This window comes from Hippoglossus stenolepis, chromosome 16, assembly GCF_022539355.2.
Source record: "Hippoglossus stenolepis isolate QCI-W04-F060 chromosome 16, HSTE1.2, whole genome shotgun sequence".
In the NCBI taxonomy this organism is placed as follows: domain Eukaryota; kingdom Metazoa; phylum Chordata; class Actinopteri; order Pleuronectiformes; family Pleuronectidae; genus Hippoglossus; species Hippoglossus stenolepis.
Window position 1 is genome coordinate 9,701,282 of NC_061498.1, and position 25,505 is coordinate 9,726,786.

Genomic DNA, 25,505 nt, shown 5'->3' on the forward strand with positions numbered 1-25,505 from the left:
AACCCAAAGAGTAAGATTGATTCACTTAACCAATAACTGGAACAATGGTCTTAGCTCTCGAATCACAAGCGTCCTCAGATTCTGTCGACTATAATAATCTGTTAAGTGTCCTCTTTCACTGCATTAACTCCAGCCTTGTGTAAGCGGTATTTACCAAAATGTAACTAGAGAATATATCAGGCAAATCTTAATCTAATAATTCCCATTTGGGCATGAATACATATGTAAATGAGTTTGGAGGGGTTTCGTAAAAGGGGCAAATGGTGTAAGTCTGACATGCTACAAACGTGAACCATATGTGTTTCCCTCTTTGTCTATAAATGCAGTCAGATGGCTTTGTTCTTGCAGTACCCCCTAGGAGAGGGTTCTGTTCTACCCAGATCTCAACTGTTTCCCCCCGTCCCCTTTACAGTTCATCCTAGGTCCCTTCAGGCAGCCACAGACCTCTGCAGCCTGCTGGAGCTTCGTTTCCTGGAAGATCCTCCTCCGAGTGTCCCCCCCGCCAGATAAGGATGGTGTGTGTGTGTGTGTGTGGGTAGTGGCGGTGTGGCTAGAATAACTCTATAATATCTGTGACCATGCCCAGAATAACTGCATTATGAAGGGGAGGTGGACCGGAGGAGCCAGGAGGCATGGGAAACCACAGTTACAGAGGAAAATGGATAGGGAGTAGATGTAAATACACTGCAAGATATTCTGCGTTTTGTCCCCGAAGCTGCAGTTTGGCCGATGGAGCTTTGATCAGGTCGCCCCAACGAGGAAGTGGCCTTCACAGTGGGAAATAGGACTCATTGCTTGGCAGCTCATGTGTACCGCTGGGAATGTGACAATGACAAAAAAGGAGCATTGCTTATAAGTCTTAATAATGCCACTAATAATCGCTTTGCACCCTGTCTAGACGAGGAACGGTTAAATTGGGTGTGCGAGGGTGTTTGGGCATGGGGGGCGGCCACTGCTGGAATGGGTGAGTAAAGTGAGCATTCTGTTGAGGACTTAGTTTGGCTAATCTCCCCCATGTGACAGCACAGCCAGATTTGCTGCCATGGAATGCCACAGGCTGTTGTGCTGGGGACAAAAAGAGACAGAGGCTTAAGCTGCAGGGGGGCAACACTCCATGGTCCTGGAGAGCAGCACAGCTACGCCAACAGAAAGAAGAAAAAAAAAGTTCTCAGGGTTTCACACACACACACACACACACACACACACACACACACACACACCCCTTCCTCTCCTGCCTCCACTGCCCCCAACATCCCTCCACCTCCAGCAGTCATCCCCAGGAGTGCACACTCACCACCAACCAGGACTCACGTGTCTGCGCACACGCACGCCTCATCCACTGTTGGAGGGTGGTCAGAGGTGTTTTGGGAGGTGTCTTGACCCACTGCTCACTCTCTCCCTCTTTCTCTCTGTCTCCCACTCACTCTCTCTCTCCCTCTTGTCTCCGGTGCAGACAGTGGTCCCTGTCCTGCTCCGCACTCAGCTCTGGGGCCACATCTGGTCCACAGTCGCACAGGGTACACAGAGTCTTCACATGAATACCACAACCGTGGCGAGGACAAACAATACAGATCCCGAGGGCGGATCGCTCATCTACCCAACACTCAGTGTTTTTCTGTCTTCCTCTTTTGTGGTGCGCATTATCTCAGGGGAACTGGACCAAAACCAACATATTTTCGCCCCGCAGTAAAACGCAGTCATTGCAGCTATCAGTCCCTTTGATATGTTTGTTGTGAACGTTCCAGTTCATCTTACACTTATCTCACTCAATCCATCTTCTCTTGGGTTAGAGTTTTTATAATTAGAAATTAATGCCGCACTGATAAACACTATTCTATAAGAACACTGGTGATGATTTTTTCTTTGTTCGTGAAAGGTACAATAACTTCATCCTAAAATAATGATCAAAAAGCACAAACCACGGAACTTCACACCCAGATCATCGTCCACTTGATTGTCGTCAATCTGTTTTGTTTTTCAATAGTTGAAACACCAATGTTCAGGCTTAGAAGACATTATATGCTCTCAGTCAATGTAAGTGACCTGTGAGAGAGATTCAAAGGCTCAGCCCCAATCCCTCAACCCTACCAGCCCCTCACAAAGCAGCCAAATCCCCTGGAGCCCCAGATCTCCAGTCTGGGAGCAATGTGAAAATCCTTGTCTAGTAGGGGTGAGGACATGCAGTACTGTCAGTTCCGTCAACCCCACCCATCCTCCCCTCTTGCCCCCCTTCAATGCTTTAATTAAAGAAATAATCAGGATTTGCATCACAATGGCAACCAGGGCTCTTACCATTAGTCGCCCGTTTGCGATCAGAAGTCTAATGAAAATGTAACATCACCTAAGCCCTCCTTCACAGATTCTCAGATTAGCCATAGCGGACTAGAGGAGAAAGCTCGGACCTTGAGTTGGTTTAATTCTTTTGTATGATAAGCATAGGCACCCTAAATCCAGCCTGGCCAAATCCTCTTGAGAGGGGCTAAGTGGTAGGGCTGAGTGAGGAGAGGAGAGGAGAGCAGAGATGAGGAGAGGACCCGGGAGCAGAGAGGAACGAGGACAGGAGAGGAAGAGGAGGAGAGGAGAGCAAAGGCGGGGAGGTAGCCAAAGCAGCCATACGAAGCTCAGGCCGGGGCCAGACCCTTCCTCCCTCGCCTGCCTCCGCCCCATTGCCCTCCCCCCTCAGCTGTCCCGGGCCACAATAGGCTGAGCATCTTTTGTGGCATTAACGGTTTGTAGGAGCGAGAGAACAATGTATGAGAAGTGAGGAGCGCGGGGTTCCCACACACAGGGCCGACATGTCCTCACACCCCCACACAGCCACCCCTCAAAGACAGCAACCTGCACACAGCTGATCGAGGCCCCCCCTCTGTGCCCCCCTTTCACACAAAACACACTTTCCTCCACATGCGTGTACAAATACACACACTTGCAAAGCAAACACTCACACGCAAGTAAATATACATCGCTGGTTCGACACAGATATTCGCTCATGTTTAATGCATGAATACGAATTCATGACACGGGATGCAGTTAATAATAAAGATGTATTAATGTTTGCGCTCATTCACATACACATGTAATTTAATTGCCTGGTGAGGCCACGGTGGGCCGGGGGAAAATCCCTTTTGTTGCATGAAGGTTGAGGGTTTGTCTGGGATCTTGATTAATTTGTACTGTCATATGTGGGAGGGGTCTTTCTCTAAGGGGTGCAGGATGGGAATGTCACTTACCCAACTCTAGGTTCATTGCTGTCAAATAGACTGACAGTGAACTGGGGTCTCCCAAAAAAAGTTTGGCTTTTGCCCGTGTTAACCAGCGTTGATTCAAACTTACGAAAATGACTTAAACACATCCACAGAGTGCAATATGTAGATTTGTGTTAAATGTTATATTTAGTCATGGTGAACTCATCCATTCCTCAAAACATCCCGAGGCATTTCTTTCCCATTAACGTTTAATGAACCTTTCCTTGTGTCAGTTATCTTTTATTGCCTGTTAGAATTTTCCTTTTCATTCCATCAACTATAAAGTGTGCTATCATTAATCTGAGAGGTTAATCTGAACTGATGAATGAATTCCTGGAGGAAAGTAGAATTATAACACACATCCACCCACACACACACACACACGTGTTGGTGAGTAAGTAAACAATGGAAAATCCAGAGAATTTTTAGTTTTATTTCCTTGGATAAGCAGTGCAATAATTTTAACAGCATGGTATTTGGTGCTGAAACTATTTTGCCATTTGTTTGTATGTACTTGCCAGAGTATTTCTTCCAAGACATGATGGTGTTGACAACCTTGTAATAGCTTTGATAATCACATTTCAGAAAGCGCCTTCTTCTGGTTCTTGTTCTTGATATTTATTTATTCTTTTTTGTTCCAGCAGTAGTTTAGGCCTCGAAACAGCAGAGTGGCCACATTGCAGCACTTTCTGCGTGCACTCAGCCTTGGCTGAAATTACAGTGACTGCAAACTCAGCAAGTGTGTGTGTTTGTGCATGCATGAGTCGTCGTTATTTGCACTAAACCAGAGCGTTTAGTCTCCTAATAGCCCAACATGCCACTGTCAGCAGCCATTGTTAACCCTGAACAGTGTAATCCCCTTGGGATGGTAGTGAGATTAAACATGCTAAAGAAACATGCAAAATATGAGGTGCGCACAAGTGTCCAGATGCCATCTGTTTAAGTGTCGTTCTCATTTATCTTGAACTTTGTGTGCATGCGTTCGGAGCGTGTCCTTGTCACCCTGTCAAAATGTCATTCTGATAATGTGGACTAACGTGTCTTCCCCCCCTCCCTCTCCCTTCTGCTCCTCCTCTGCTCTCTAGCCCTCCATCATCCAATTTAGCGGTGTGTGGCACTCAGCGGATTCCCACACTCCACCGCTCTTGTGCTGTCAGGCCCAATCAGGGGCCGGATCTGTATTGATTTTCAGCCACCTGTGCCAGGCGCCACGCTGCTGCAGGGACTCCCCTGCTCCCTTCCTCCTCTGCTCCACGTCCCTGCCCCAGGTCCGCCACCGTCTCCAGGGGCAACTGGCGCACAGTGTGCAGCGCAGTCCATTTGTCACCAATTGTCAGCGTTTAGCGGGGCAATGATGTGTGGCAAGATCCCGCTGGGTGGGAGGGATGTGGGGGCAGGTGGAGGGGGTGGAGGAGCTCCCTCCAATGGGATGAGAACCACGTCCCACCACGAATCTCCTTGCAGTGAGGACACATCACTCTAGACTGCAAATGTTTGTGTGTTTGTGTGTTTTCTCGCTTGCCCCTTCCAGTGTAGTAGCTAGAAAACTTGAAGTCAGGTAAGCACTTGCCTTCCTGCACGCCCTGTGTGTTATCAAATCTGAAGCTGTCTCTTTCATTCACCTCAGAGGAGCTATGGTCGCTGCATATTCCAAATCACCAGAACCTGATTTGGTTTTCAACAGGGGACTATAGAGTTGCACCCGCTATCCACCGGATTGCCTGGGGATGGTGTTTGTTAGCACAGCGAGTGAGTGAGTCTGATGTCCTTGTTTGTTTTCCTTAATAACCAGAGACTTTTTAAGAATGTCAAGGCTGGATGTCATTAGCGGGGTGCGGCTGGTCCCTAGTGAGAGTAGGCCCGAGTTCAGCTTACTCACTTCCAGCTCTGAGTCAACAGAGAAGGGGCAGTTTTACGCCATCACAGCGCCCATCACTAAGCCCAGACCCTGAACCCAAGTCAGGAGAGACTGAGAGGTGCCCCTGGAGGAGAGGAGATACCAGTGTCCTATAATTGATCTGTTTTCATTCCACGGGAAGTGGTTATTTAAGCAGACTATGGGGAGAGCCCCCCTTTCCAAACATCCATGGAGGGGTTTATACGCTCAGGGTGAATTGATGTTTTGAATGGAGGAGAGGCTATCAGGGAGACAGAGGAGAGGAGATCGGTGACTTTGGTTCACTCATTTTCTTTTTTGCCTCAGCTGATGGAGTCTGAAACCACAGGAGGAACACCAGGGAAATAATCACAGTTTCATATATATTCAGACTTATCTGTCAGTATGGGCTCTCTCACACATCCCTATGACGAATCTGTTTAAACCACCTCGCTGCAAAGGACCAAATAGCCCTAAATGTTCAACGTTTCTTCTTTTTTTTTCAGAGCAGAAAGTTGTTAGTACCATGGCACTGGCCTGCACCCATCTTAAGTCCGGGTGCCAGGGTTTGGTTTGGCAGTGAGAGATTGAAGACCTTAGACTTCCAGCTCATTAAAACTACATGACACCCTCTTCAGTCCAAGGCTGACAGAGAAGCTCAGATTCTGAATGCGACACCCTGATATTTTCTTCAATTTGCTGAAGCAAACAGAGATGAAATGCTCTTGATATACATTCCACACAAACAGCCCTTTTCATGGACTGCCAGGCAAAATGTGTTGACTTGGCCTTGACTTCAGGTGCCTCCAACAATTATGAAAATATGACGGGTGTAATCTTTAACAGGGCTTGGTGTGTATTTAAGTGCATGTGTATAAGTGCATGTGGGTGTTTTTTGGCAGGTTGCTGCTCCGCCTGGTGCCACTGTGCAGTCTGCTCTAATGGATTTTCAGTAGGGGGTGTCCTGATTTCCCAAGCGCCTCGCGTCTGCTCTCCTCCCGGGCCGCGGTGCCAGAGAAACGGGTCTTGGGACACGTTTTGAGGATCAGCTCGTGTAAACACAGACTGACCATTCCTGGGCCCATATGGAAGAGATCATCACACAGAGAGTAGTGTGACGCCTGTCATAGTGGGGCCATGGGATCACATATATCCCCACCCATTCCCCTAAATATCTCCCAGGTTCTCTTCCCCCTGAATACCACACCATCCCCTCTCTAGAAAACACATTCAAATCTGTCAACAGGGCTTGCAACCTGGCAAGCGCTCCTCACTAACTGAGCCTCTGGCCTCCCTGGATTGGCGGAGTACGGTTGCTTGCTCGCCACTAACAAATAATCAACCTGTTCTCAACCAGTCAAGTTTGTTTAATACACAAAAACATGTAAAATATCAGCAAAATCTACGCATAACACTCTCCCGTGTCCTGAAGCTCAGAGGTTAATGAGCAGCAGTGTAATTACTGTGCTGCGGACTTGCTTATTCTCATCATGGATGACTGGCTTGGGATTAACTCATTACCCCCTGTCCTGACCATGCAATTAGGCCTCGCACCACAATTAAGTCCCCATGTTACGCCTCACTAGTCACTTGACACAGTGATCGCTGCCAGGGCACCATTGCCGCTACCGCTTATCTCCAATCTGCGGATGAACAGAGAGCTATGGCCAGTGATCGTAATGACAGCTATTGTTTCCTATCTGGTGTATGGTATTGATTAGGCTGGGTGTGTCCCTACGACTCCTGAAGCGTGTTGACAGTCAGGCACAGATGCAGAGTTCCGTGGGCTGTCGGTAACATTTTGGGTCTTGCAGGGCCCCGCTGACGTCTGCCAGGGTGGCCCAGGAACAATGCTTCCCATCTGGAAGCAGCTTCTCCTGCGTCTGAACTGTCTGATGGATGGGGAGATCTCTTCTAGGATGTCCAGCTGAGCCTGCCGACAGGGATACAATCAATCACCCCCCTCCTGTCCTCACTGACGGGCACCCACCCCAACTGAGACCTTCAGGTCAAGGGTTCTGTCAAGGCATCTCCTCATCCTTACACTCGTCCCTTGACCACGGGCAAACTTATTTGATCATCTTGAGTGTGGCTTTATGGTAGGAGTGTTAATTGTGTGTGTACTTGTTGATACGACTTCCAGATATTTGCTTTATCTCAGCCATTCTGTTGGCCTGCTACTTGGTCCTACTGTTGTTCTTGTGGACTGCTGCCCTAGCCTTGAGTGTTTGTATTAGTTTGTAGTATTTTGGTATCTTCTGAGAAAAGAAAAACAAATGTGTCAGCTGGGGTATATTTCAAAAGACCAAGTTATCGGGCTGGATAACATATCTCATGCTTCAGGCTGCATAATGATCCACTTCAACAGCCATAAAGGAACCCATAAAAAATGATTTTCTTCTAATAACAACAGCAATGACACAAATACATCACTTACAGTAGCTGCACGTTCTGGAAAGTCTTTGATTTACGAACAATGCGTGTCCTCAATCAAGACATTTTGACAGCTTCACAATCTATTATCTTGTCAGGATCTCTGAGCAGACGGGAAGTGAAAAGCAGGTCTTTCAACCGATCTCCTGCGCCGTGATTGATGGCGTTTCAGGCCGATTTTTTCCATTGCTCTGGAGACGCCACTTGTCAAGAGACGTCTCAGGTTTCTGGCAATGGTCTTCAGTCGCAGTTTTGGAGACACATATGCAGACCCACTTAGCATATGGAACTATAGAGACTGATTTATGATCGCAATATATCTTTTTATGAATTTGTATCTGACAGAAATGGTAGTGACAGAACAAAACAGTAGTCATAAGTATTTCTTTATGCACTGCGTCAAAAAGGGAGATGAGGGAAAGGTGTAACAATCGATAGAACTGGTTACAGGGCCAATGGGAGGCCTTTATTTCCTGTCGCTCAGTTGGCCCACCTCAGCACTTGTCAGTCATAATGACAAATGGCAGCTCTTGATGAAACAGAGGGGTTACATCATCACTTCTCTAATGAGGCAGCTCACAGCAGGAGGGGGAAAGAGGGAGCAGCACAAGCAGTATGGAGGGATGGAGGGATAGAGAGGAAAGAGAGGGAAGACCACTTTTCTGTTGCCAAATAACCAGTTGCCCAGATATTGTCTGCGTTTGTCAATGAACAGAGTTTAGGATTACTGTGGAGTACTAAAAACTGCAATCAGTTGTATGACAGAAGAGTATCTAAAGTGATTACTTCTGTTCTTGAGTCCAACTCGCTGTCACATTAAAGTGTCTCCCTGCACTGATCATATAAACCGACCTGGGGGAGATAGCTCAGCTAAGCCCTCTGTAATTTGGAAAGCCATGTGGTAGACGGCCCCAGTGAGGCAATGTATATTTAAACAGTAGCATTTCACAACTTTTGTTCATGAGGCCACGAGGGACAGAGATAAAGATGTTTGATGAGATCTTTCCGTTTCGCTGACAGCGTATATGACTTGTCGCGGCGTTCGTTGTGAATGTAGCGTGGCAGCAGCCCGGCCAGAGGGGCCATTCCCTCATGGGCCTGCGTCTCTCTGCGTCTTTATGCCTGGCTCTGGACTTGGCGCTGGAGTCCGAGGGGGAGATTATCTGGCCCGTCTGCCTCCAGGAGCTCTCGGGGTTTGTGTCTTTGTGCAGCATTAGAGCTGGCTGGGAGTGCGCCCACCGAGGAAGGGGGAAATGTGTTTGACATACGCTCAGCGCACACGGTCGGGGAGGCTGGAACAGCAGGATACGATTAATGACCACAGAATAAGATTGTTACAATATGGCTTCCCTCACCCCCACCTTCTTCACCGTGGGGCTGTCATATTTCACAGACTTGCCTGCCTGTGTGTGTTTGCAATGTGTTTGTGTGTCTGTGTTGGGAAGGGGCCCTTTTATCCTCTCTTTTTGTTTTCTCTCTCTCTCTCTGTGTCTCTTTCTCTCTCTCTCTGTCTTTCTCTGTTGATGTGGGTCATTGATATGCAACAGTGCATTCCTGGATCTTACAGGAGAGCCCGTTCTCATGGTTATTGTGGAGTACTTTGGCAGATTGGACACAGACACAGGTCCTTGGACTCTTGTTGCGGTCCGGCTTGGAACAGAAAAGCTGTGAATGTCGAGGTTAACAGACCCGTGAATTATCACTCAAAAATAAAAAGTGAGAAAAAAAACAAAATAAAAATGAATAAAAAAGTGCCCAGTTTGAATATTCAAGTGATTTGCAACTAAATATAATTCACAACTGTAGAAGAATATGTTGTTTCCCAGTTTTTGACAAATTCTACGAGTCTCTAAGTCGGTGGTAATGTTTGATATTCATCATTATAAGAGTCAAAGCGAGTGCAGCTGAAGCACTGGTTACGTATCAATTTGCTGTACAACAATAATAACAAGCTTGGAGATTCAGGGGGAAACCTCAGGGGAAAAAAAAAAAATCTGGAAGCCAAATGTTGCCAGATTGTTGTGGTGGTTTCGGAGGCTCCTTCGACTGATCCTCGGGGCTTCGGGGTCAGTGGCTAACGTCCAAAAGGCCACAGGGGCACTGGTGTGCAGGGATACAGAGGGCAGGAGACGGGAGAGGAAAACCTTAACAAGGTGTCAAACAGGATTGTTGGATCTTTGCACATGTGCACATGCATAGCTGAACCTGCACTGTGATGTTTGTTGACACGTCTGGGAGAGAATTCTGAAGTTTTCACAGAGGAGAGAGGACATTATATCCGGAGGGGGCATGATTTTTCCCAGGGTTAGGAACTGCGTCTCACTTGCTATTGGCCACTGCCAATAGGCCATCAAGGCCAATGAACGCCCAGCAGGCTGTGTTACCGTGGCAACCAGTGGTAATAGAGTTAGGGGGGAATTGCTATTCTGCGGTTTTATTCTGAGGCCTTTGCCGGGAATCTGCTGGGGGTTAAACCGATCAAGGATTGCATTTACCAAGTAAACACAGAAATGTAGTGTTAAAAGACACAACTGAGCCAAAACAAGAAGAGGTAAAATTCCTCTGGCAAGCAAAAAAATAATCTTTAAAACACTATGTCTTGCATTTCGAAGAGTTGGCTTTGCCGCACATGAAAACCAAATGTCTGCCTCCTGATTCTTCTCTTCCTGACGTCTCCTTGGAATTTCACAGCAAGTTACAGAGAGGAACTGGTGAAAAAGGAGAGAGAGAGGGAGAGAGAGAGAGCGAGGGGGGACTGGATGTACTGTCTGGCAGCTTTGGCTCTGTACTCGGGCACAGCGCTCACTCATTTATTGAAATCCCACCATGTGATCCTGCTTTAAAGGGAGAGATTCAAATTTCTCCCTCATCTAGCCCACGTCAGAAAGACACTTAACTGGCACCTTTTTCTCATTTCTTTCCCCCAGCGTCTCTTTCTCCAGATGTTTTGGCGACCTTTCCTCCCGCTAATCTGAAGAGACACAAAAACATACATGTAGTTCCAACAGCGGCTATAGCATCGCAGTCTCTCCCTCTGCACTTAAGTAGAAATGTTGTGTTTCACGTATTCAACATGTGGCAGACCTCACCACCCTCACCATGTGCTCACCACACACACCTGCTCTCCGCAGTTGCTGCTCCATGCAAAGCATTCTGGGAGCAATGGCTACTTAAGTGTTTTCTAAGCCCTCTTGGAAAAGGTTCTCCAGACGTTTGGTTTTCGTTTCACTATAGTTTAGTTAGATTGAGTTTGTTTCACACAACAAAAATATAAAGTGGTAGAAAACCAGAAATGGCTTATATGAAAACCACAACCAAAAGATTTACAAAAGATAGAATAGAAAACATAAAAAATCATATACAATCATATGCATTTTGTCTATATACTGGTATTAAAGAGAAAATTGGACATATATTAGTATAACAGAAAAAAAATACAGAGAGGAAAGTATTTATTGTTGTGAATACAGCTGCCAAATTCGTTTTAAACCTTAACATCTTGATGGCCTGCCTTAAAAGGGACATGTATGACCATCAAACAGATGAAACTGTCTGATAAGGAGTGGGCATCTGTAAAAGCAACTGCTCTCTAAAATTAGAGGCACATAAAAGCTTCCTGTAGAGAGTCCCCCTGCACCTAGTTTCAAAGTATTCCCTTCTGCTCACAATGAGGCCAAAACTGCTGATGCTTCAGAGGTAGTTGGAAAGCACTAAACTGCCTGTGGAGAAAATAATAGGGGCACAGAGCAGAACACCCCGAGCTCTGCCCAACCCCCATCCCAGCACTGCTACCAATTAATGCACAAAAGAGACTCCACACGTAACTTTGTGAAAGTTGCAGGATGGGAGCATAAGAGATATAATTTTTTTGCAAAATCCATAGCTTGCTGCAGAAAAGCTTTTTTTATTTTATTTTTAAAGTGAATGCAGATTTTACTTTCACCTTCCCATCACCTAGTTATGTGACCAGTCAGCTGTCTTGCTGCAGTGATCTGCCAGCAAAGCTTAAGCAGCGCATCACAAGACACTTGTGTCTTATTAGCCTCTTTTCTCAAATTGAGTTACCGCTTCTATTTATTACAGTGAAGTGATATTTGCCTTAATTTCTAAGGGAACCTAATAATGTGCAGTTTCCTCCTGTGCTGTCGGCATCGGGCCCGGGGGCTCTGCTTAGCGCTCTGTGACAGTGCACTGTGTGCAGGAAATGAGGCTGGTGAAGACCCCATTTACCGTAAGGCATTCTGCCCATATTTCACGATTCCCCTGTCCCAGAGGAGAAGGCCACTGAGATGAACCATGTCGGAGCACATGCTGGGACTGGGGGGGTCAACAAAGGAACAAGATTGAGAAACATAAGGTAGAATAAACCTACAGGCGACTATACACACACACGACTATAAACACACACATAAACTCAAAGGAGCATGCAAAGCAGAGGATTGGAAATCGTGGGATAGAATTTTTAGTTTGAAAGATAAACATACTGTGTGTGTGTGACTCTGTGTGAGAGAGCCTGCAAGGTTGTGTGTGTGTGTGTGTGTGTGTGTGTGTGTGTGTGTGTGTGTGTGTGTGTGTGTGTGTGTGTGTGTGTGTGTGTGTGTGTGTGTGTGTGTGTGTGTGTGTGTGTGTGTGTGTGTGTCACTCACTCTGTGTCTCCATGACAGACTGAGACGTTGTGTGTAATTAATTGGTTTACTGCCAGGTTAGGCACCGTCTGTCTCTCAGGAATCTGCATTTGGGCCCTGAACTTTACTTTTACATGTTAGTTGAGGTATTAATTTATTTGGACAAGGGATTAGGGCTTACTGGTTGTCCCGCAGATAGAATGGACAAACATGGGGGAGGTATGTTTGATATGCTGGGTCTGTAAGTAAAGAGATGGCTGCTGATAGCTGAGAAAACGTGCACATACATACACTCCACCCTGTGTGTGCGACTCCTCCCAAATCTTCTACGCACATAGTTGTCCACATTGTTATCCAGCACTGGAGGAAAGTGAAAGAGAGTTATGACCGTAGCAAGAGAACAGAAACCTGTAATTCTGGGTATTTTATAAAAAAGTTGTGGTCACAATAGAACAACACAGAAGCGAGGCTGTACAGTGTATAATCTCTATATACAGTAAGGCACAGCAGCCACAGCTATACCCCAAGGATCAACTGCCAGAGCAAACAACCTGTCATCACATCCTCTGTAAAAAGAAATGTTCTGAGGAGATTTAACAGGTACACATGAAGAAGCAAAGGCAAACTCCTCTGATCCTCTGGCTGGTTGGAACTGGAGTCTTAATTGGAGACAAATGTAGGTGGTTGGAAAATCTCTACTTTTCTGAGGGAGAATTGATGATGGAGATAAGGATAAGAATCCTTTGTTATTATTAAAAGTTTACAGACAAATGCGTCATCTTATTCAGGCTCCTGGAAGCGTTTCATCCGGACTTGGTCTTGCTTGTATAGGAACATTTCCTGTAACTTTTTACTGTGACAGATTGGTGTCAGAGATGGCAGATTCCCACTTCGTGTGATTGGATGCATACTTTGGGAATGTTCCACCTGAGGACTAGAGTAGTGCGGTGCTTGTTTTAAACCTGCCTGTTGAATGGGTTGTTTGCTTGGCCTGTTATAACGCAGCTCGCAGCTCTCTCTCTAAAACCATAAAAGTGAAGCTATCGCGTGTCCAAAACGCACCAAATCCGACACGGCACTTCCTAGGCCCTTAACAAGAGGGAAGTCGATTAGATGACGGTTATACGAGACACATACAGACAGACAGACAGACAGACAGAGTTTTTTAAATTATTAGTTTGATATATAAGTCAAGGAAACATCTTTGAATTTGGCGTTGAGGCTAAAGATATCCCACAGCCTATGGGTTAACTCTGACCTGGATATCATCCCCTGACTTCTTGTCTTCAGCACAAACCCACCCACTGCCAGCCCTCGCCTACCTTCCTCCCAGACTGAGCTGGAGCTCACGAGGCCTCAGACACACTTAATGGGATTATGGTAATATAATTTTGTGACGCTGACCTCGGGCCGGTGCCAGGTTTCTTCCACATCCTCAGACAAAGGCAGGGAGCTCACCAAGGGTTCCAGCAGGCCGGCCCAGCTCGGCCTCTTGGCACAGGCCGACGTCCTCATGGGGCCAGAGCAAGATAGATGGCTGTGGGGCAAAGTCTCACTTCCTAAAGTCTACTCCAGCAGTGAGCAGAATCAAACGGTGGCAAGAGGGGAGTGTAAACTTTAAACGCATATAATTTCCCAAGAGTGAGTCGCTGTATGTTCGTGTAATTCTTCTGATTTAATCACAACCATGATCAATATGGTTCAGGATGTAGGAAATGTGTCCGCCCTGTGCTCCCAACTTTAATCAGAACATGGTAGTTCTTACGCCGAGGGTGTCGCCTCCATGGAAACGGCCTTGTGGTCAACTTGTCTCTCTGTGTGATTTAGCAGCGGTTTCCACTGGATGTGTCTTATTGGTTTAAGAAAGAATTTTATGGACTGGACAATTTAAAACTCAGCGTGGGGGGGCAATTCAAACTGTCCGTGTAGGTTATTTAAACGGAGGAATGATAACCAGTTTACCACAGCCCATAATACACTCTTAAGTAACCTAGTCTTCAATATCAAACTGTCCTGAAATACAGAAACATACAAAAGACACATACACACCCAGACACACAGTCCAGTAACTAAAAGAGGTAGCTGTATGCTTGCAATATGCTAGAACTGCTGTTTGACTCTTCATCTCCTTCTGCCTCATTCTACTTTATTGTGTATTTTAATGTTGTCCAGTCTCCGCGGGTGTATCACCAGATTTTTTTTCTTCCCCTTTTCCTTTTCTTTTCCTCTTCCTTTTGCCTTCAGAAAGACCACCCATAGGGTTCGGAGGGGGCAGACGTCTCTGTGGAATAATAATGGGGTCGTCCTGGGAAAATTGCCCATGCAAAGGCCTGTCTGAAAAAAAAAAAAGAAAAAGAAGAAGAAGAGAGAGAAATTTGGTCTTGTTTCCGATCCTTCTCGGAAACATTCATCAGGGCGCTCCTGCTGTTTTGGAGGGGAGCAGTCCCGTCGCAGCCTCTGAGGCGAGGTCAGCAGGCTGGGGCGCACGCTTTAGAAAGAAGTTTTTTTATTTGGCTTGCCCTTTAATTTATATTGCGGTGATTATAGTATGTATTTTGAACAGCCTGTATATCGGCTCTTGACAGTTGTTTTGATATTTCTTACTATCAGAAGTCATAATCTGAGAGCATCTGCTTTGGGACATGGCTGTAACTGTTATTATGTGTTAAATGTATCATCATATTTGGGTTGCTACTGGGCAAGGCGGTCTGTGTCCACAGGGAAGCCCAACTAATGAGTCACCGTGGTCTCAAACAGCGAACGTCTCAATAGTGAGGTCATTTCCTGAAATGATGCTGCATCATGTGACGTATAATTCTGATGAAACTCGCTGAAAGTGGCTATCGTCGTTCCTTGTTTTTTTTCTTCTTTTAGGAAAGAGCAGCAAAATTCACATATATATCACGTATCAGTATTTACTTAATTTTATTTTAATTCACCCCTTCCACAATGCTTGTTATTCATCTTATTAGAATTAAATGAGCAAACACGCTGGGTTCTTCACGAAACCTTCTTGGGATCATATAGAAATATCAAAAGTTCTGCCTATTTTTTTTATTCTTATTATAAGAATTTTATTCTTATTATTTTTATTTTGAAAATATAAAATCTTGTGGTTAGTTTTTTAACAGCTGGACATTTCACATTCCCCATGCAAGCACAAATGCTGCCAAAAACCTCAGAATAGAACAATCCAGCTAAAATCTTCTGGTCATTCTCTGAAGCTGGAGGATGATGGACCTGTGTTTACAGGAGTTTATTTTCCCCTATTTGCCAAACAGAAATTTTTAGTTACAGCTAAACCTTCAGGCCACATTATGTTCTGTAATACTATCTTTTACTTTATCTATCCGCACGTTTTTATTGCCAAAGGTTTGAGTGGCGTCACAGTTTGAATTAAGTGTTTTCCCCTGATTCCCTTCACATTGTTTTCCCTGATAATCTGACGTTTCAATTAGTTGAGTAATTCCCATTCAGAATTCTCCTGAAAATGACGCGGCGTGTTAATATTTCAGTCATGTCAGTCAGGAACACGAGGCCTCGCTTTGACGGACAAAAACAGTGAATTAATACGATTCTTCTGTCCTCCCCTTGTGACCCCCCCGCTGCCCCTCCTTCCTGTTCCCCCCCCCTCCCCAGGCTGTCACTAACCGGCCTCCCTTTGCCCTCTCTGGCCCTGAGGCTCTGCCTGCTACCTCGCTGCCTCGCTCCGGGTCTGAACCACTGGAGATCCGGTGATGGATGTGCCTCGGGGGGGCTCTCTGTGGGAGGTGGGCTCAGAGCTTCACACACTCACTGTCAGAGGGAGAAATTTCAGACTTCATATTTAACCAGAGACGATGGAGGAAAGTCTGCCGGAGTATCAATGTCTCGTGATCAACACAACAAGCCTAAATATAACTTTGTATTGACAAGGGTTGTTTTATTGTTTTCCTATTTTTGCTGTTTTAATCAGCTGCTCTTTCCTGAAAGCTGCAGTGTCAGTAGTGGCAGCAGTTTTTTAAGCAAAGCACAGAAAGGAAGCAGAGATAAAGACAGAAGATTATAAACAACCTCAGATTTTACAATCCATTAAAACAAATACAGTGATGAGATGTTTTTTTATTGTTTTAACTCCAACACATCAGTGATTGTGTCATAATTTAAATCAATAGAGTTAAATTGTGGATGCCAACTTCAAACCACAATTCTAACGATATCCTGCTGATACATGTCCTCAGTGAATTTCATGCAGTAGCGTGTGCTGCAATTTTGTAATTTCCCCTTTTGGTTGTACCCACATTCCCACAGCTTATACTTCTCATAGTTACTAACATTCAACAAATACCAGAGCGTGTGAGAGAACTACAAATTCACATTTTTAAGTATTGATAAAATAGCATACCAAAAAAAACAGCACAACTTCCCTTTACGCTATAAATTAATTTAAAACTTAAACCTACAAAAACACTGATGAAGTTTTATTTAAAATTAAAATTTGTACTCAGGTTTATTTAATTAAGCCGTGTGAGGAATGATTTTTCAAGGAATTATTCTTTCCTGCTTTTTATGCAGTAAAAAACAAACTTTTTGGACGAAGTCATACAGACTGGCCATATAATGGGAATGGACTATGATTCTATTTATGTCATCAAAATGGTGGTTATTGATTTTATTCTTTGTCACATTTTAAAATTTGCTTCGAAGCAAGACAATGATGACTCTGGTCATAGTATGAAAATCATATTTCCATATTTCTATGCAGTGCGGACGTGTTGAGCCACATGTTCAGTGAAGCCGTGTATGATGTGTAGTGGGTAGTTAAGGAGTCAAGATAAAAAAAACTAAACAACTATCCAGTCATCACAGGGAGACGAGGTGCAGCGGTGGGTGGCAGAGAAAGGTTCAGTCCGGTTGACGTGAGGAAAGAGACGTCATCTCTGAATGTGCCTCGAATTTCAACACAAAGCTATAGTACCTGATTGTGTTTACACTGTCACTGATTTATTAAGGGCCGCTCTATTCCTATATTACTTGGCCAGTAATGAATAAACAATATGCAACGTCGAGTTTGTTTCTTTAAGCCGTCGTGTATACAGGGCGGGGAGGGTGGACATACGTCTTCTCAACAGGCCGTGGCAATAATGGACCTGTGACCTCATGGTCTGAGAAGCCAGGGGCAACGACTTCACTTCATCAAACCGCTGCGACAGGTTGACTCTGTCACATTAAAACAAGCTTGTTTATTTCTGTTGTTTCTTTGAGCGTACGAGCTGGATAACGACTATTCCAAAGTCATTCCACCTCAATGAATAACATCTTGAATTCGCTGGTGTGCTGTGCCGTCGGTGGAGGGTCACTCGTATGAATAAACCCCACTGATCTTATCGCTGTATATGCACTGCACCACACAGCCGTGAACAACATATGATACTGACTGAAACATGCTTAGAATTAATCGCACAAGAAGATCACATATTTCTCAGTGTTTTGTTTTTATTGCAAACAATAGAATACAAAAGATAAGCTTTTAAGACAACGGCATGTTTACCTATAGGGAAACTGCATTAAGAAAGATGACAAAAGAAGAACTAATGATACAGAATATAAAATGAGGAACACAACTTTTTTTTTTTTTTCAAAAACAAAAAGTATCCTGTGGATTCCAGCAAATTCTTTACAAAACGGCCACGGCTTCCATATACATTAATTCATTTGTTAGAGAGAAAAGACAGAAGACTTCCAGTTTTTCTTTTTTAAGAGAAAGACTTATCGTGTAATTATAAGTAATCTGTACATAAACTAGATCATGAATAAAGGAAACTTTAATACGGAAACATTTACAAATGATAAATAAACAAATTTGTACCACATATGTCAGCGGCTGTAAGCTGCTGCTGAATTAAAAAGATAATTGCAAATAGTTATTTTCAAATAAAATTTATGCTAAAGAATAAATTAAGAAAATAAAAAGGTTAGGAAAAGGCTGTGGGAATGACAGAAGTACGCCAGACTCAGACCTGCTGGCTGCTGAGGAGAGTCAGGTAAATGGTCACTTCCTGTATTCCCCCCCAAACAGGAAGTCAGAACTATGCTGTGGTTTTGACACTGCAATGCCAGTGGACTGAGTCGCTCTAATGTGGCTCCAGAGGCACCAATGGTATCAAGGCAGTACCCAGATAAAAGCAAGCATTGCTCAGTTACGTCTAGCAACACGGTAAGGCCCCTAGTAGAGTTACATGGCACCTGCTATAGCGTTTCCAACACAATCGTTTGAGCTAAAGCAAAGAACGAGAAGTAGAATATTTGACTAATTCACTGATGACACAGTCATATCATGGCCAAACAATTCAAATCTATTTCTAACGTGCATTGCTCAAACCTTGCATCTCACGGGAATTACAATAACATATGTACAGTACAAAAGTTCAAAGCAGAATGAAGGCTATTATAAGATGGCAGTGTCAGTAAACAGACGTTTCTTACTTCCTGTACAAAAAATACATGAGTGAGAAGTAAGGCCACTGAGGGTGTATTTACTCGGCACTACTGCTCCTTTAAAACGTGTGAGACCTTCAAATCGTGACGATGAGGATTCTAATGACACTGATTACCAAGATGAGGATGACAAGAGCAGAACACATACACAGTACATACTAAAATATTTATAACCAGTATGTCCTCACAGAGGATTTAACTTTTTTTAAACATTATATCTAAAAAAATATAATCACAATTCCAACCAATACAAAAAGGCACTGTTGTGAGCCAATCCAAAGATATATTTCAGTACTATAAAAAAGTCCTTGTCATGTTTTTCTGTTGGCAATGCGGGGGGTTGTGAAGTGGCGGCGCGAAGGCCACCGGGCAGAGAGAAGTCTATGCGCGGGGGCGAGTGTCGTACAGTCAGTGCTGAGGCTGCCTCTTCACGGCCTGGACAGCTGTGTGTAAATGGGCTGCTGCTCCCAGTGCTGCGGACTGTGGGTCTGGGGTACAGAGGGCACTCCGGTGGTGTCGGCGATCGGGGTGTACATCGGCCTCTGGCTGGGGCTCATGTAGCTGAAGGTGGAGTACAGGCCGGAGCCCTGGCCAGCTGCATGGCTGTAGTAGGAGTTGGCACCACCTTGGTGTTCAGAATAGTCATACTGTGCTCTTGTGATAGAGGGGTAAGAGGAGGCGCTGTAGTGCTGCAGGTTGAAGGACCCGTAGGTGACGTGCTGTGGGGAGCCTTGCTGCTCGCTGTAGTGACTGGGGCTCAGCTGCTCCGTCTTGATCTGGGTGGTTCTTTGTTGACCCTGCTGGCCCTGCTCGCCTCCTCCACCCAAGGTGGTCAGAGAGTGCTGCTGCTGCTGCTGCTGCTTGGACATCCAAGCGTGGGCCCCGACATTGGCCGCCTGGCCGACTGAGGAGCTGCTGATGCCGTAGCTGCCAGTGTAGCCGGCCTGGGCTGCGCCGGCCACCCCAGCGTGGCTGTGAGGCGGCAGGTACTGATCAAACTCATCGACGTCAAAGCTCCCCATGTTGGAGATGACTTCGCTGCTCAGCTCGCCAATGTCCACGGCGCCAAAGTCGATGTTGAGCTGGCGACTGGTGCCCTCCTGAATGGGGCGCCCCTCACGCTTCAGGTCAACCTTGGTGGTGGGCAGGTCTGTCTTGGGGGTGGTTGGGGGTGTTGGCGGGCCCTGGGATTGACCTGGTTAAAAAGGAAAACAACGTTATGGTAAGTTCACAGTTAAAATACATTTAAAAAAAGATCTGATCCAATTAAAAAAGTATTTCCAGCATGAAGCACTAAGCTCAATAGTGCCATGAAATGTAAATGCTTGTAGGAGGAGGAGTTTGTTGGCACTATTCTGACAGGTGTATTTACATGATGCTTGTAAAACCCACTAATCATTAATCATTAGACATTGACAGGTATAGTTCAAGGCCCTAAAGTCAAAAACGAATAAATTGTAGAATAAATGCAAATAATAATAATAATAATAATAATAATAATAATAATAAAATACTTTTTTTTCTTTATTTATATCTTCGCTCCGTCTCTTACCTGAATGTTCTCCTGGAGAGTGCGCCTCGCCCATGCTGGACGCCGGAGAATCGGCCTGCTGCAGCGCCTTGAAGATCGCATTGGGAGATATGTGCGTTTGCTCGCCGTCCTCGGGCTCGTTTTGTCCGTTCTTCACAGACTTTCTCCGCCTCGGCTGATATTTGTAGTCGGGATGATCCTTCTTGTGCTGCACTCTCAGACGCTCCGCTTCCTCCACAAACGGGCGCTTCTCGACTTCGTTGAGCAATCTGAAGGGGGGGAAAAAATCACAGAGAATTGTTTTTTATTAAAATGAATCGAAAACTTACACGAGAAACGACAGATTCATTGATTGAAGAGGTGTTACATTTGAGCGTTAATTGTTTCATTATCAATCGTCAGCAGGAGGCAGCTACAAAGTTTGCGTATCAATACAACTTCTTAGAATTAAAAACCCAAAGTTCTGACCTCAATCCCTAGACCAACAAATAAAATCTATCTTTCACAGATAAAAATACATTTCGAAAATCATTATTACAAATCTGCACAAACTTGAAACAGCAGGCAGGTGGTGCGTTTCGTCCGAAAACGCTGCGCACAGTGACGCGTAAAAAGCGCACAGCGAACTTGACTGAGTGCAAAAGCGAACCTACCTCCAAAGTTTGCCCAGGGTCTTGCTGAGTTCCGCGTTGTGCAGATGCGGGTACTGGTCGGCCAGCTTCCTCCGCGCGGCTTGTGCCCACACCATGAACGCGTTCATGGGTCTTTTGACGTGAGGTTTGTTTTTGTTTGAGCCGTTGACGCGCACTGGCATCGGCACCAGCGTCCAGTCGTAGCCCTTCAGCACCTGGGACACCGCATCCCTGATGCACACGGGGAACTTCTCTTCCTCGCCCTCCTTCTTGTACTCTGGGCCCAGGAGGAGGTGGTTGTCGATCGGACGGGTGTTCTCGGTGTCCGAGCCGGAGCCGGACGGGCACGGAGAGCCCGCGGAGTCCTCAGACATGCTGGGGCTGGGAGCGTCGGAGTGACACTTCTCCTGTTCTTCTGTCATCTTGAGGTAAGGGTCGAGGAGATTCATGCGAAGAAAATTGAAAGAACCGCGTATCACAGATAAAAAGGAGGAAAAATCCTTCTTTCTAAAATCCAAGCGCTGTGCCCAGAGACTGCGGTGACAGTCTGTGAGGGCGCACAGCTCGACTGGCAAACCTGAATCCTTGAGTGCAAAACAGAACCAAAAAGCCAAACAGAAAAAAAGTTCTGGACGCTCCTTTGACTTTTACGCAGACGAGAAGGCGAGTTGCGAGTGATGCCGCTCTGATGCTTGACTCTGAAAGTGTGACTTTGAGGAGAACTGTGAGGAGAGACGCGCTCTTGGAGGATGGCTGAGGAGTCTAGGGACACAGGAGGCGCTGCCTGGATTTATGTTTCACGGCGAGGAAGCGATTGGGGGAAACTTTTTGGAGGCGGGGACGTAATATGACTCCGCTCCGAAAGGCTCCTGCAGTCAACAACAGTGGAAAGCTCGTCCAGCGAGAACAAGTGTGTGTGTCTGCCTCTAGAAACTTTGCTTTGACTGAACATTCACATTTAAAACTTGAGGATTCAAAGTTAAAAACCAAAGTTAAAAAAACAAAACAAAAAAATTGAACAATGCTGTAAGTATCTCATGTCTAACTAAAAAATATATATATAATCTTATAGCTACTGGTGTCGAGGGAGATAAATGTATGATTTGTCAATGATCACAAAATCAAATCCGTATTATTGACATTACAATATTCATTAAATTATATGTTCCTCCGTGATTTTCTAAAATCACACATTTCTATTGCAGACTGTATTATTGTCTTCTTTTTCTAATAGAATTTATATCGTTTATTTAAACCGTATTGAAATGACAGGCAATTACAGGCATGTACAACTTGAGCCCAAGTTGACAAATTAAAAATAATACATGTTGAAATGCCTCCATCTTAATTCCCTCGTTCACAGCTGAATTCATCCTCGTGCTGAGTTCACTTTTCTCTGAGCAACAGCCTGATAGCTGGATACAACTGCTTCAATTAGAAATAAGAGCAGTAAATACTCTATAAAACTACCAAACCTTAAAACAAACTCGTCTTTAACAAGTGTTATTTATGTTGGAATGGACAGTGGTGCTTGTTAGTGTCTGTTTTAAACGCGGACACTTGTCTGAAATGTTTGTTGGATGAAGTCGTTACGGAGCAGCAGCCTCCTCTCATCAGCTCTCTCGGCGCTGCAGTGACCACATGGACCAATAGGGGGAGACAGCGGTCCAGAAACTTGAGAGCGACATGTGTGCGGGGGCTGCGAGAGAAAGTCCGAGGGGATTTCAAAACATATTTCCCACATTTAAATCCCCGATTCACATTTATACTTTAGGTCTTCCTCTTTCTGGCTTAAAATGTCATGTTCCAAACAAGAACAAGAATATTACAAAACAAAAAATATAAATAAAATGGTTCTTTGGGACTAATAACAAGAGATATGACTTTATCCTAAACAAGAATGTCTTTTAACATCAAAAGTCATTCTGTTAACTCAAGATTTAGTTGATTGACGTTGTTTTAGTGACTTTTATTTATTTTATTTACAAACAGTACGACTGATACAAATAATAACAACAGTTACAGTAACAATATTATGTGTAACTGTATGTGAATGCATGATCATATTAAATATTATACAACATATGATACAAATAATTTTTCCTCAATGAAGCCGTCAAACCATTGTGACTGTACATTCCATGAAAAACTGGAATGAAGCAAACATGTTTGTTTTGCAACACTAAAATCTACTTTGCTGGATTTGCTCCAACACTTGTTGTCGGTGCACAAAGGACACTTTGTTGAGAGAGTTCAGTCACTATAATCCATGGATTCAGTTTTAGAAACTAAATCCCACTGTAAGTTATGAGTCCATATTTAGCCACGAGAAGATTGAAAGTTTTTACTATTTTTACCATAACCTTTAATAATTATTTGGTCTACATCATAATGATTGTATAAGAAGAAAAAAGTAGCAGTACTGTTATCAGTAAAGATTTATAGGCACACACACACACACACATGAAATGGTACTTATTAATAAAGAATATATTTTTTAAACTAAAGCTGCTTATATAATGCTTATTCATAATTTTGTTAATATCAATCACAGAAGAAAACTGTAGAATATAAAGAAAACATTCCAAAAAGACACACAACATAAATAAACAATGTTTTTTTTGTCTAAAGAATTCTCTTTCATCGCTAAAAATAGATGCTTTACTGTGAAGATAATCTTTCTCCATGGATGAAGGTGCTGGTTTGAGGTTTCCAGTTACATTAAAGCCTTCCAGTCTTTCCTGACTGTGACATTTTCATTAAAAATAGCCTGATATGTCTGTCAGGTAGATGAACCTGCTATTTTTGCTCCTTGTCTTACTGGTTGACTGGTGGCTGTGGCAGTCTGCTCCAGTCAGGGACTTCCCCCCCCCCCACTGAAATGCTATTCCTCCAAAGTTCATGTTGGAGAGAAAGAGACAGTAGATAAAGATAAGGCATGCAAGTTAGTTTAGTTTCGTCGCCACTTGATAATACGCTGATTTAATAAGATTATTCTCTGTACTTGGACAGAAAACCTTGGTTAATTTCCCCCAATATCTTATGTGATAATATGAGATTTTTTGAACGCACCACAGTGAGTATTTGTTTTGATTTCCCGATTTTAATTCGGTGCGTCGTGGTAGGTGTGAGGAGGCCTGGTGTCGTTGGAGAGTTTCCATTCTGAGAGGCAGCTGGTCTCGACACACAGAGGAGGAAACTCGGTGATGGCTAACACTGAGGCATCAGAGGTGTGGTCGGGCATGTTCGCGCCCCCGCAGTGCTGACTGCAGAGGGTCTGAGGTGCCCTGCAGACTGACTTATGGTCGATCAAGGGAGTGAGTGTGTGTGTGTGTGTGTGTGGGGGGGGCGGCACACACAGGTCCTCGGGGGCCAGGCTCACAGCTCAAACAGGGAGAGCACCCGCCTGTAGGCCGAGCGGGTCTTGGGAAACTTCTCAGCTTGACTTCGAGCCATGGCGTCAAAATTTTGAGGCAAACACTGAAGGTAAACTGCCAAATCATGTCTTCCACCTTTTCGGGCTTTCTCAGATTCCACTGTAAATGTTTGAGCAGAGCACCCTCCCTGCTTTTCTTTTAAAAAACAAAACAGAGTTGTGTATGTAATGATGTGTTAGTGCCGTAAACGTATGAGTCTTTGTTTTAATGCCATTCAAGTTAAGAAAGGATTAAGTGCACAAAGGACATTTAGGATTTTAACCAAATATCTCGCTGATATCACAAATATGGATGACTTTGCTCAAAATTCATTAAAACCCCCATTGTGTTTAAATGATCTGTTGTGAACATTTGAAAGAATTAGAAGACTTCACGAGGTGATGGATAGTTTGGCAGCGCCAGAGGAGGCAGAGCTTCAAGCGCTCACAGCCGGCATGACACCTGCCCGAGACTTTCCGCAACTAACGCCAACTGCCCCAGACACGGCAGAGGACTGCAAGAGGGAGAACTGAGAAAATCCTCTCAACGAACCATTTGAACTCTCCTTTCCGGATGCCTCCACTGTCCCTCAGTTTGCGTGTTAGTTCTTTAAAAATGTTTATCACCTTTGGTTGCAGAATTGTACCCTAGCTCGCCCACTGTCGGCCGCGGTCTCGCCCGGGGATGGGGTGGGTCTCCCCCAGGTGTTTGCCTAACCAGATCAGAGCACTCTGGTCACGGGCAACTGTTGACACATGGCATTTTGCAAAGGGTAAAGTTTAAACAGGACTTATCAAGGCCCTGACATCCTCAGATGGATGAGCTTAAATTCTCCGCTCTGACTCTCTCACACCTCCCTGATATCCCACACATGACCACAACAGCTCCCAGTGGCTTCAGCAGCAACAGCGAGGGAGTGGGGGTTGGGGGGGTGCATGCAGACACTTGGAAACAACCTCAGATGAGTTCTGTATCTCTAAAAAGCTGTAAGATTAATAACAAGAAGAATAAAAAACGACTTTCCAGTGTGATTATTTATTGACTTGGCAGTTGTCACCTCCATCATCATTTCAAATCAGAATCAGATAACGCATGAGATGGCTCAGCTATCCCGTGAAGACACAGATGTATTCCGGCCTTCACCCCTGTGACCAGCAGTGTGTGATAACTGCTGCCGCACGCTTTCCTGTATATCTTCTCCTTTCTCCGGCCTCCTCTGGAGATAGTGCCACTGTAATCTCGGCCTTATCTGCTCCGGGCTTCTAGTAAA

At 44.8% G+C, this 25,505-nt stretch overlaps 1 protein-coding gene across 1 annotated transcript; it reads right to left on the bottom strand.

The window, feature by feature from the left end:
- Window positions 1–17,634: 17,634 nt before the first annotated feature.
- LOC118123778 (transcription factor Sox-9-A) lies at window positions 17,635–21,592 on the bottom strand. The gene is made up of 3 exons (XM_035181368.2): window positions 20,841–21,592; window positions 20,209–20,456; window positions 17,635–19,851 (listed from the first exon to the last, which is right to left on the bottom strand). Exons 1-3 carry the CDS (start codon window positions 21,266–21,268, stop codon window positions 19,085–19,087), a joined length of 1,443 nt encoding a protein of 480 aa, XP_035037259.1. The 5' UTR covers window positions 21,269–21,592; the 3' UTR covers window positions 17,635–19,084.
- Window positions 21,593–25,505: the final 3,913 nt, after the last annotated feature.

Bases quoted from the DNA above. Each gene is read 5' to 3' on its own strand.
- LOC118123778 (XM_035181368.2), bottom strand. From the start codon at position 21,268: ATGAATCTCCTCGACCCTTACCTCAAGATGACAGAAGAACAGGAGAAG. The intron at 20,457-20,840 runs GTAGGTTCGCTT...CCCCCCCTTCAG, and splicing joins ACCCTGGGCAAACTTTGGAG to ATTGCTCAACGAAGTCGAGA. The intron at 19,852-20,208 runs GTAAGAGACGGA...CTTTTTAACCAG, and splicing joins CTCTCCAGGAGAACATTCAG to GTCAATCCCAGGGCCCGCCA.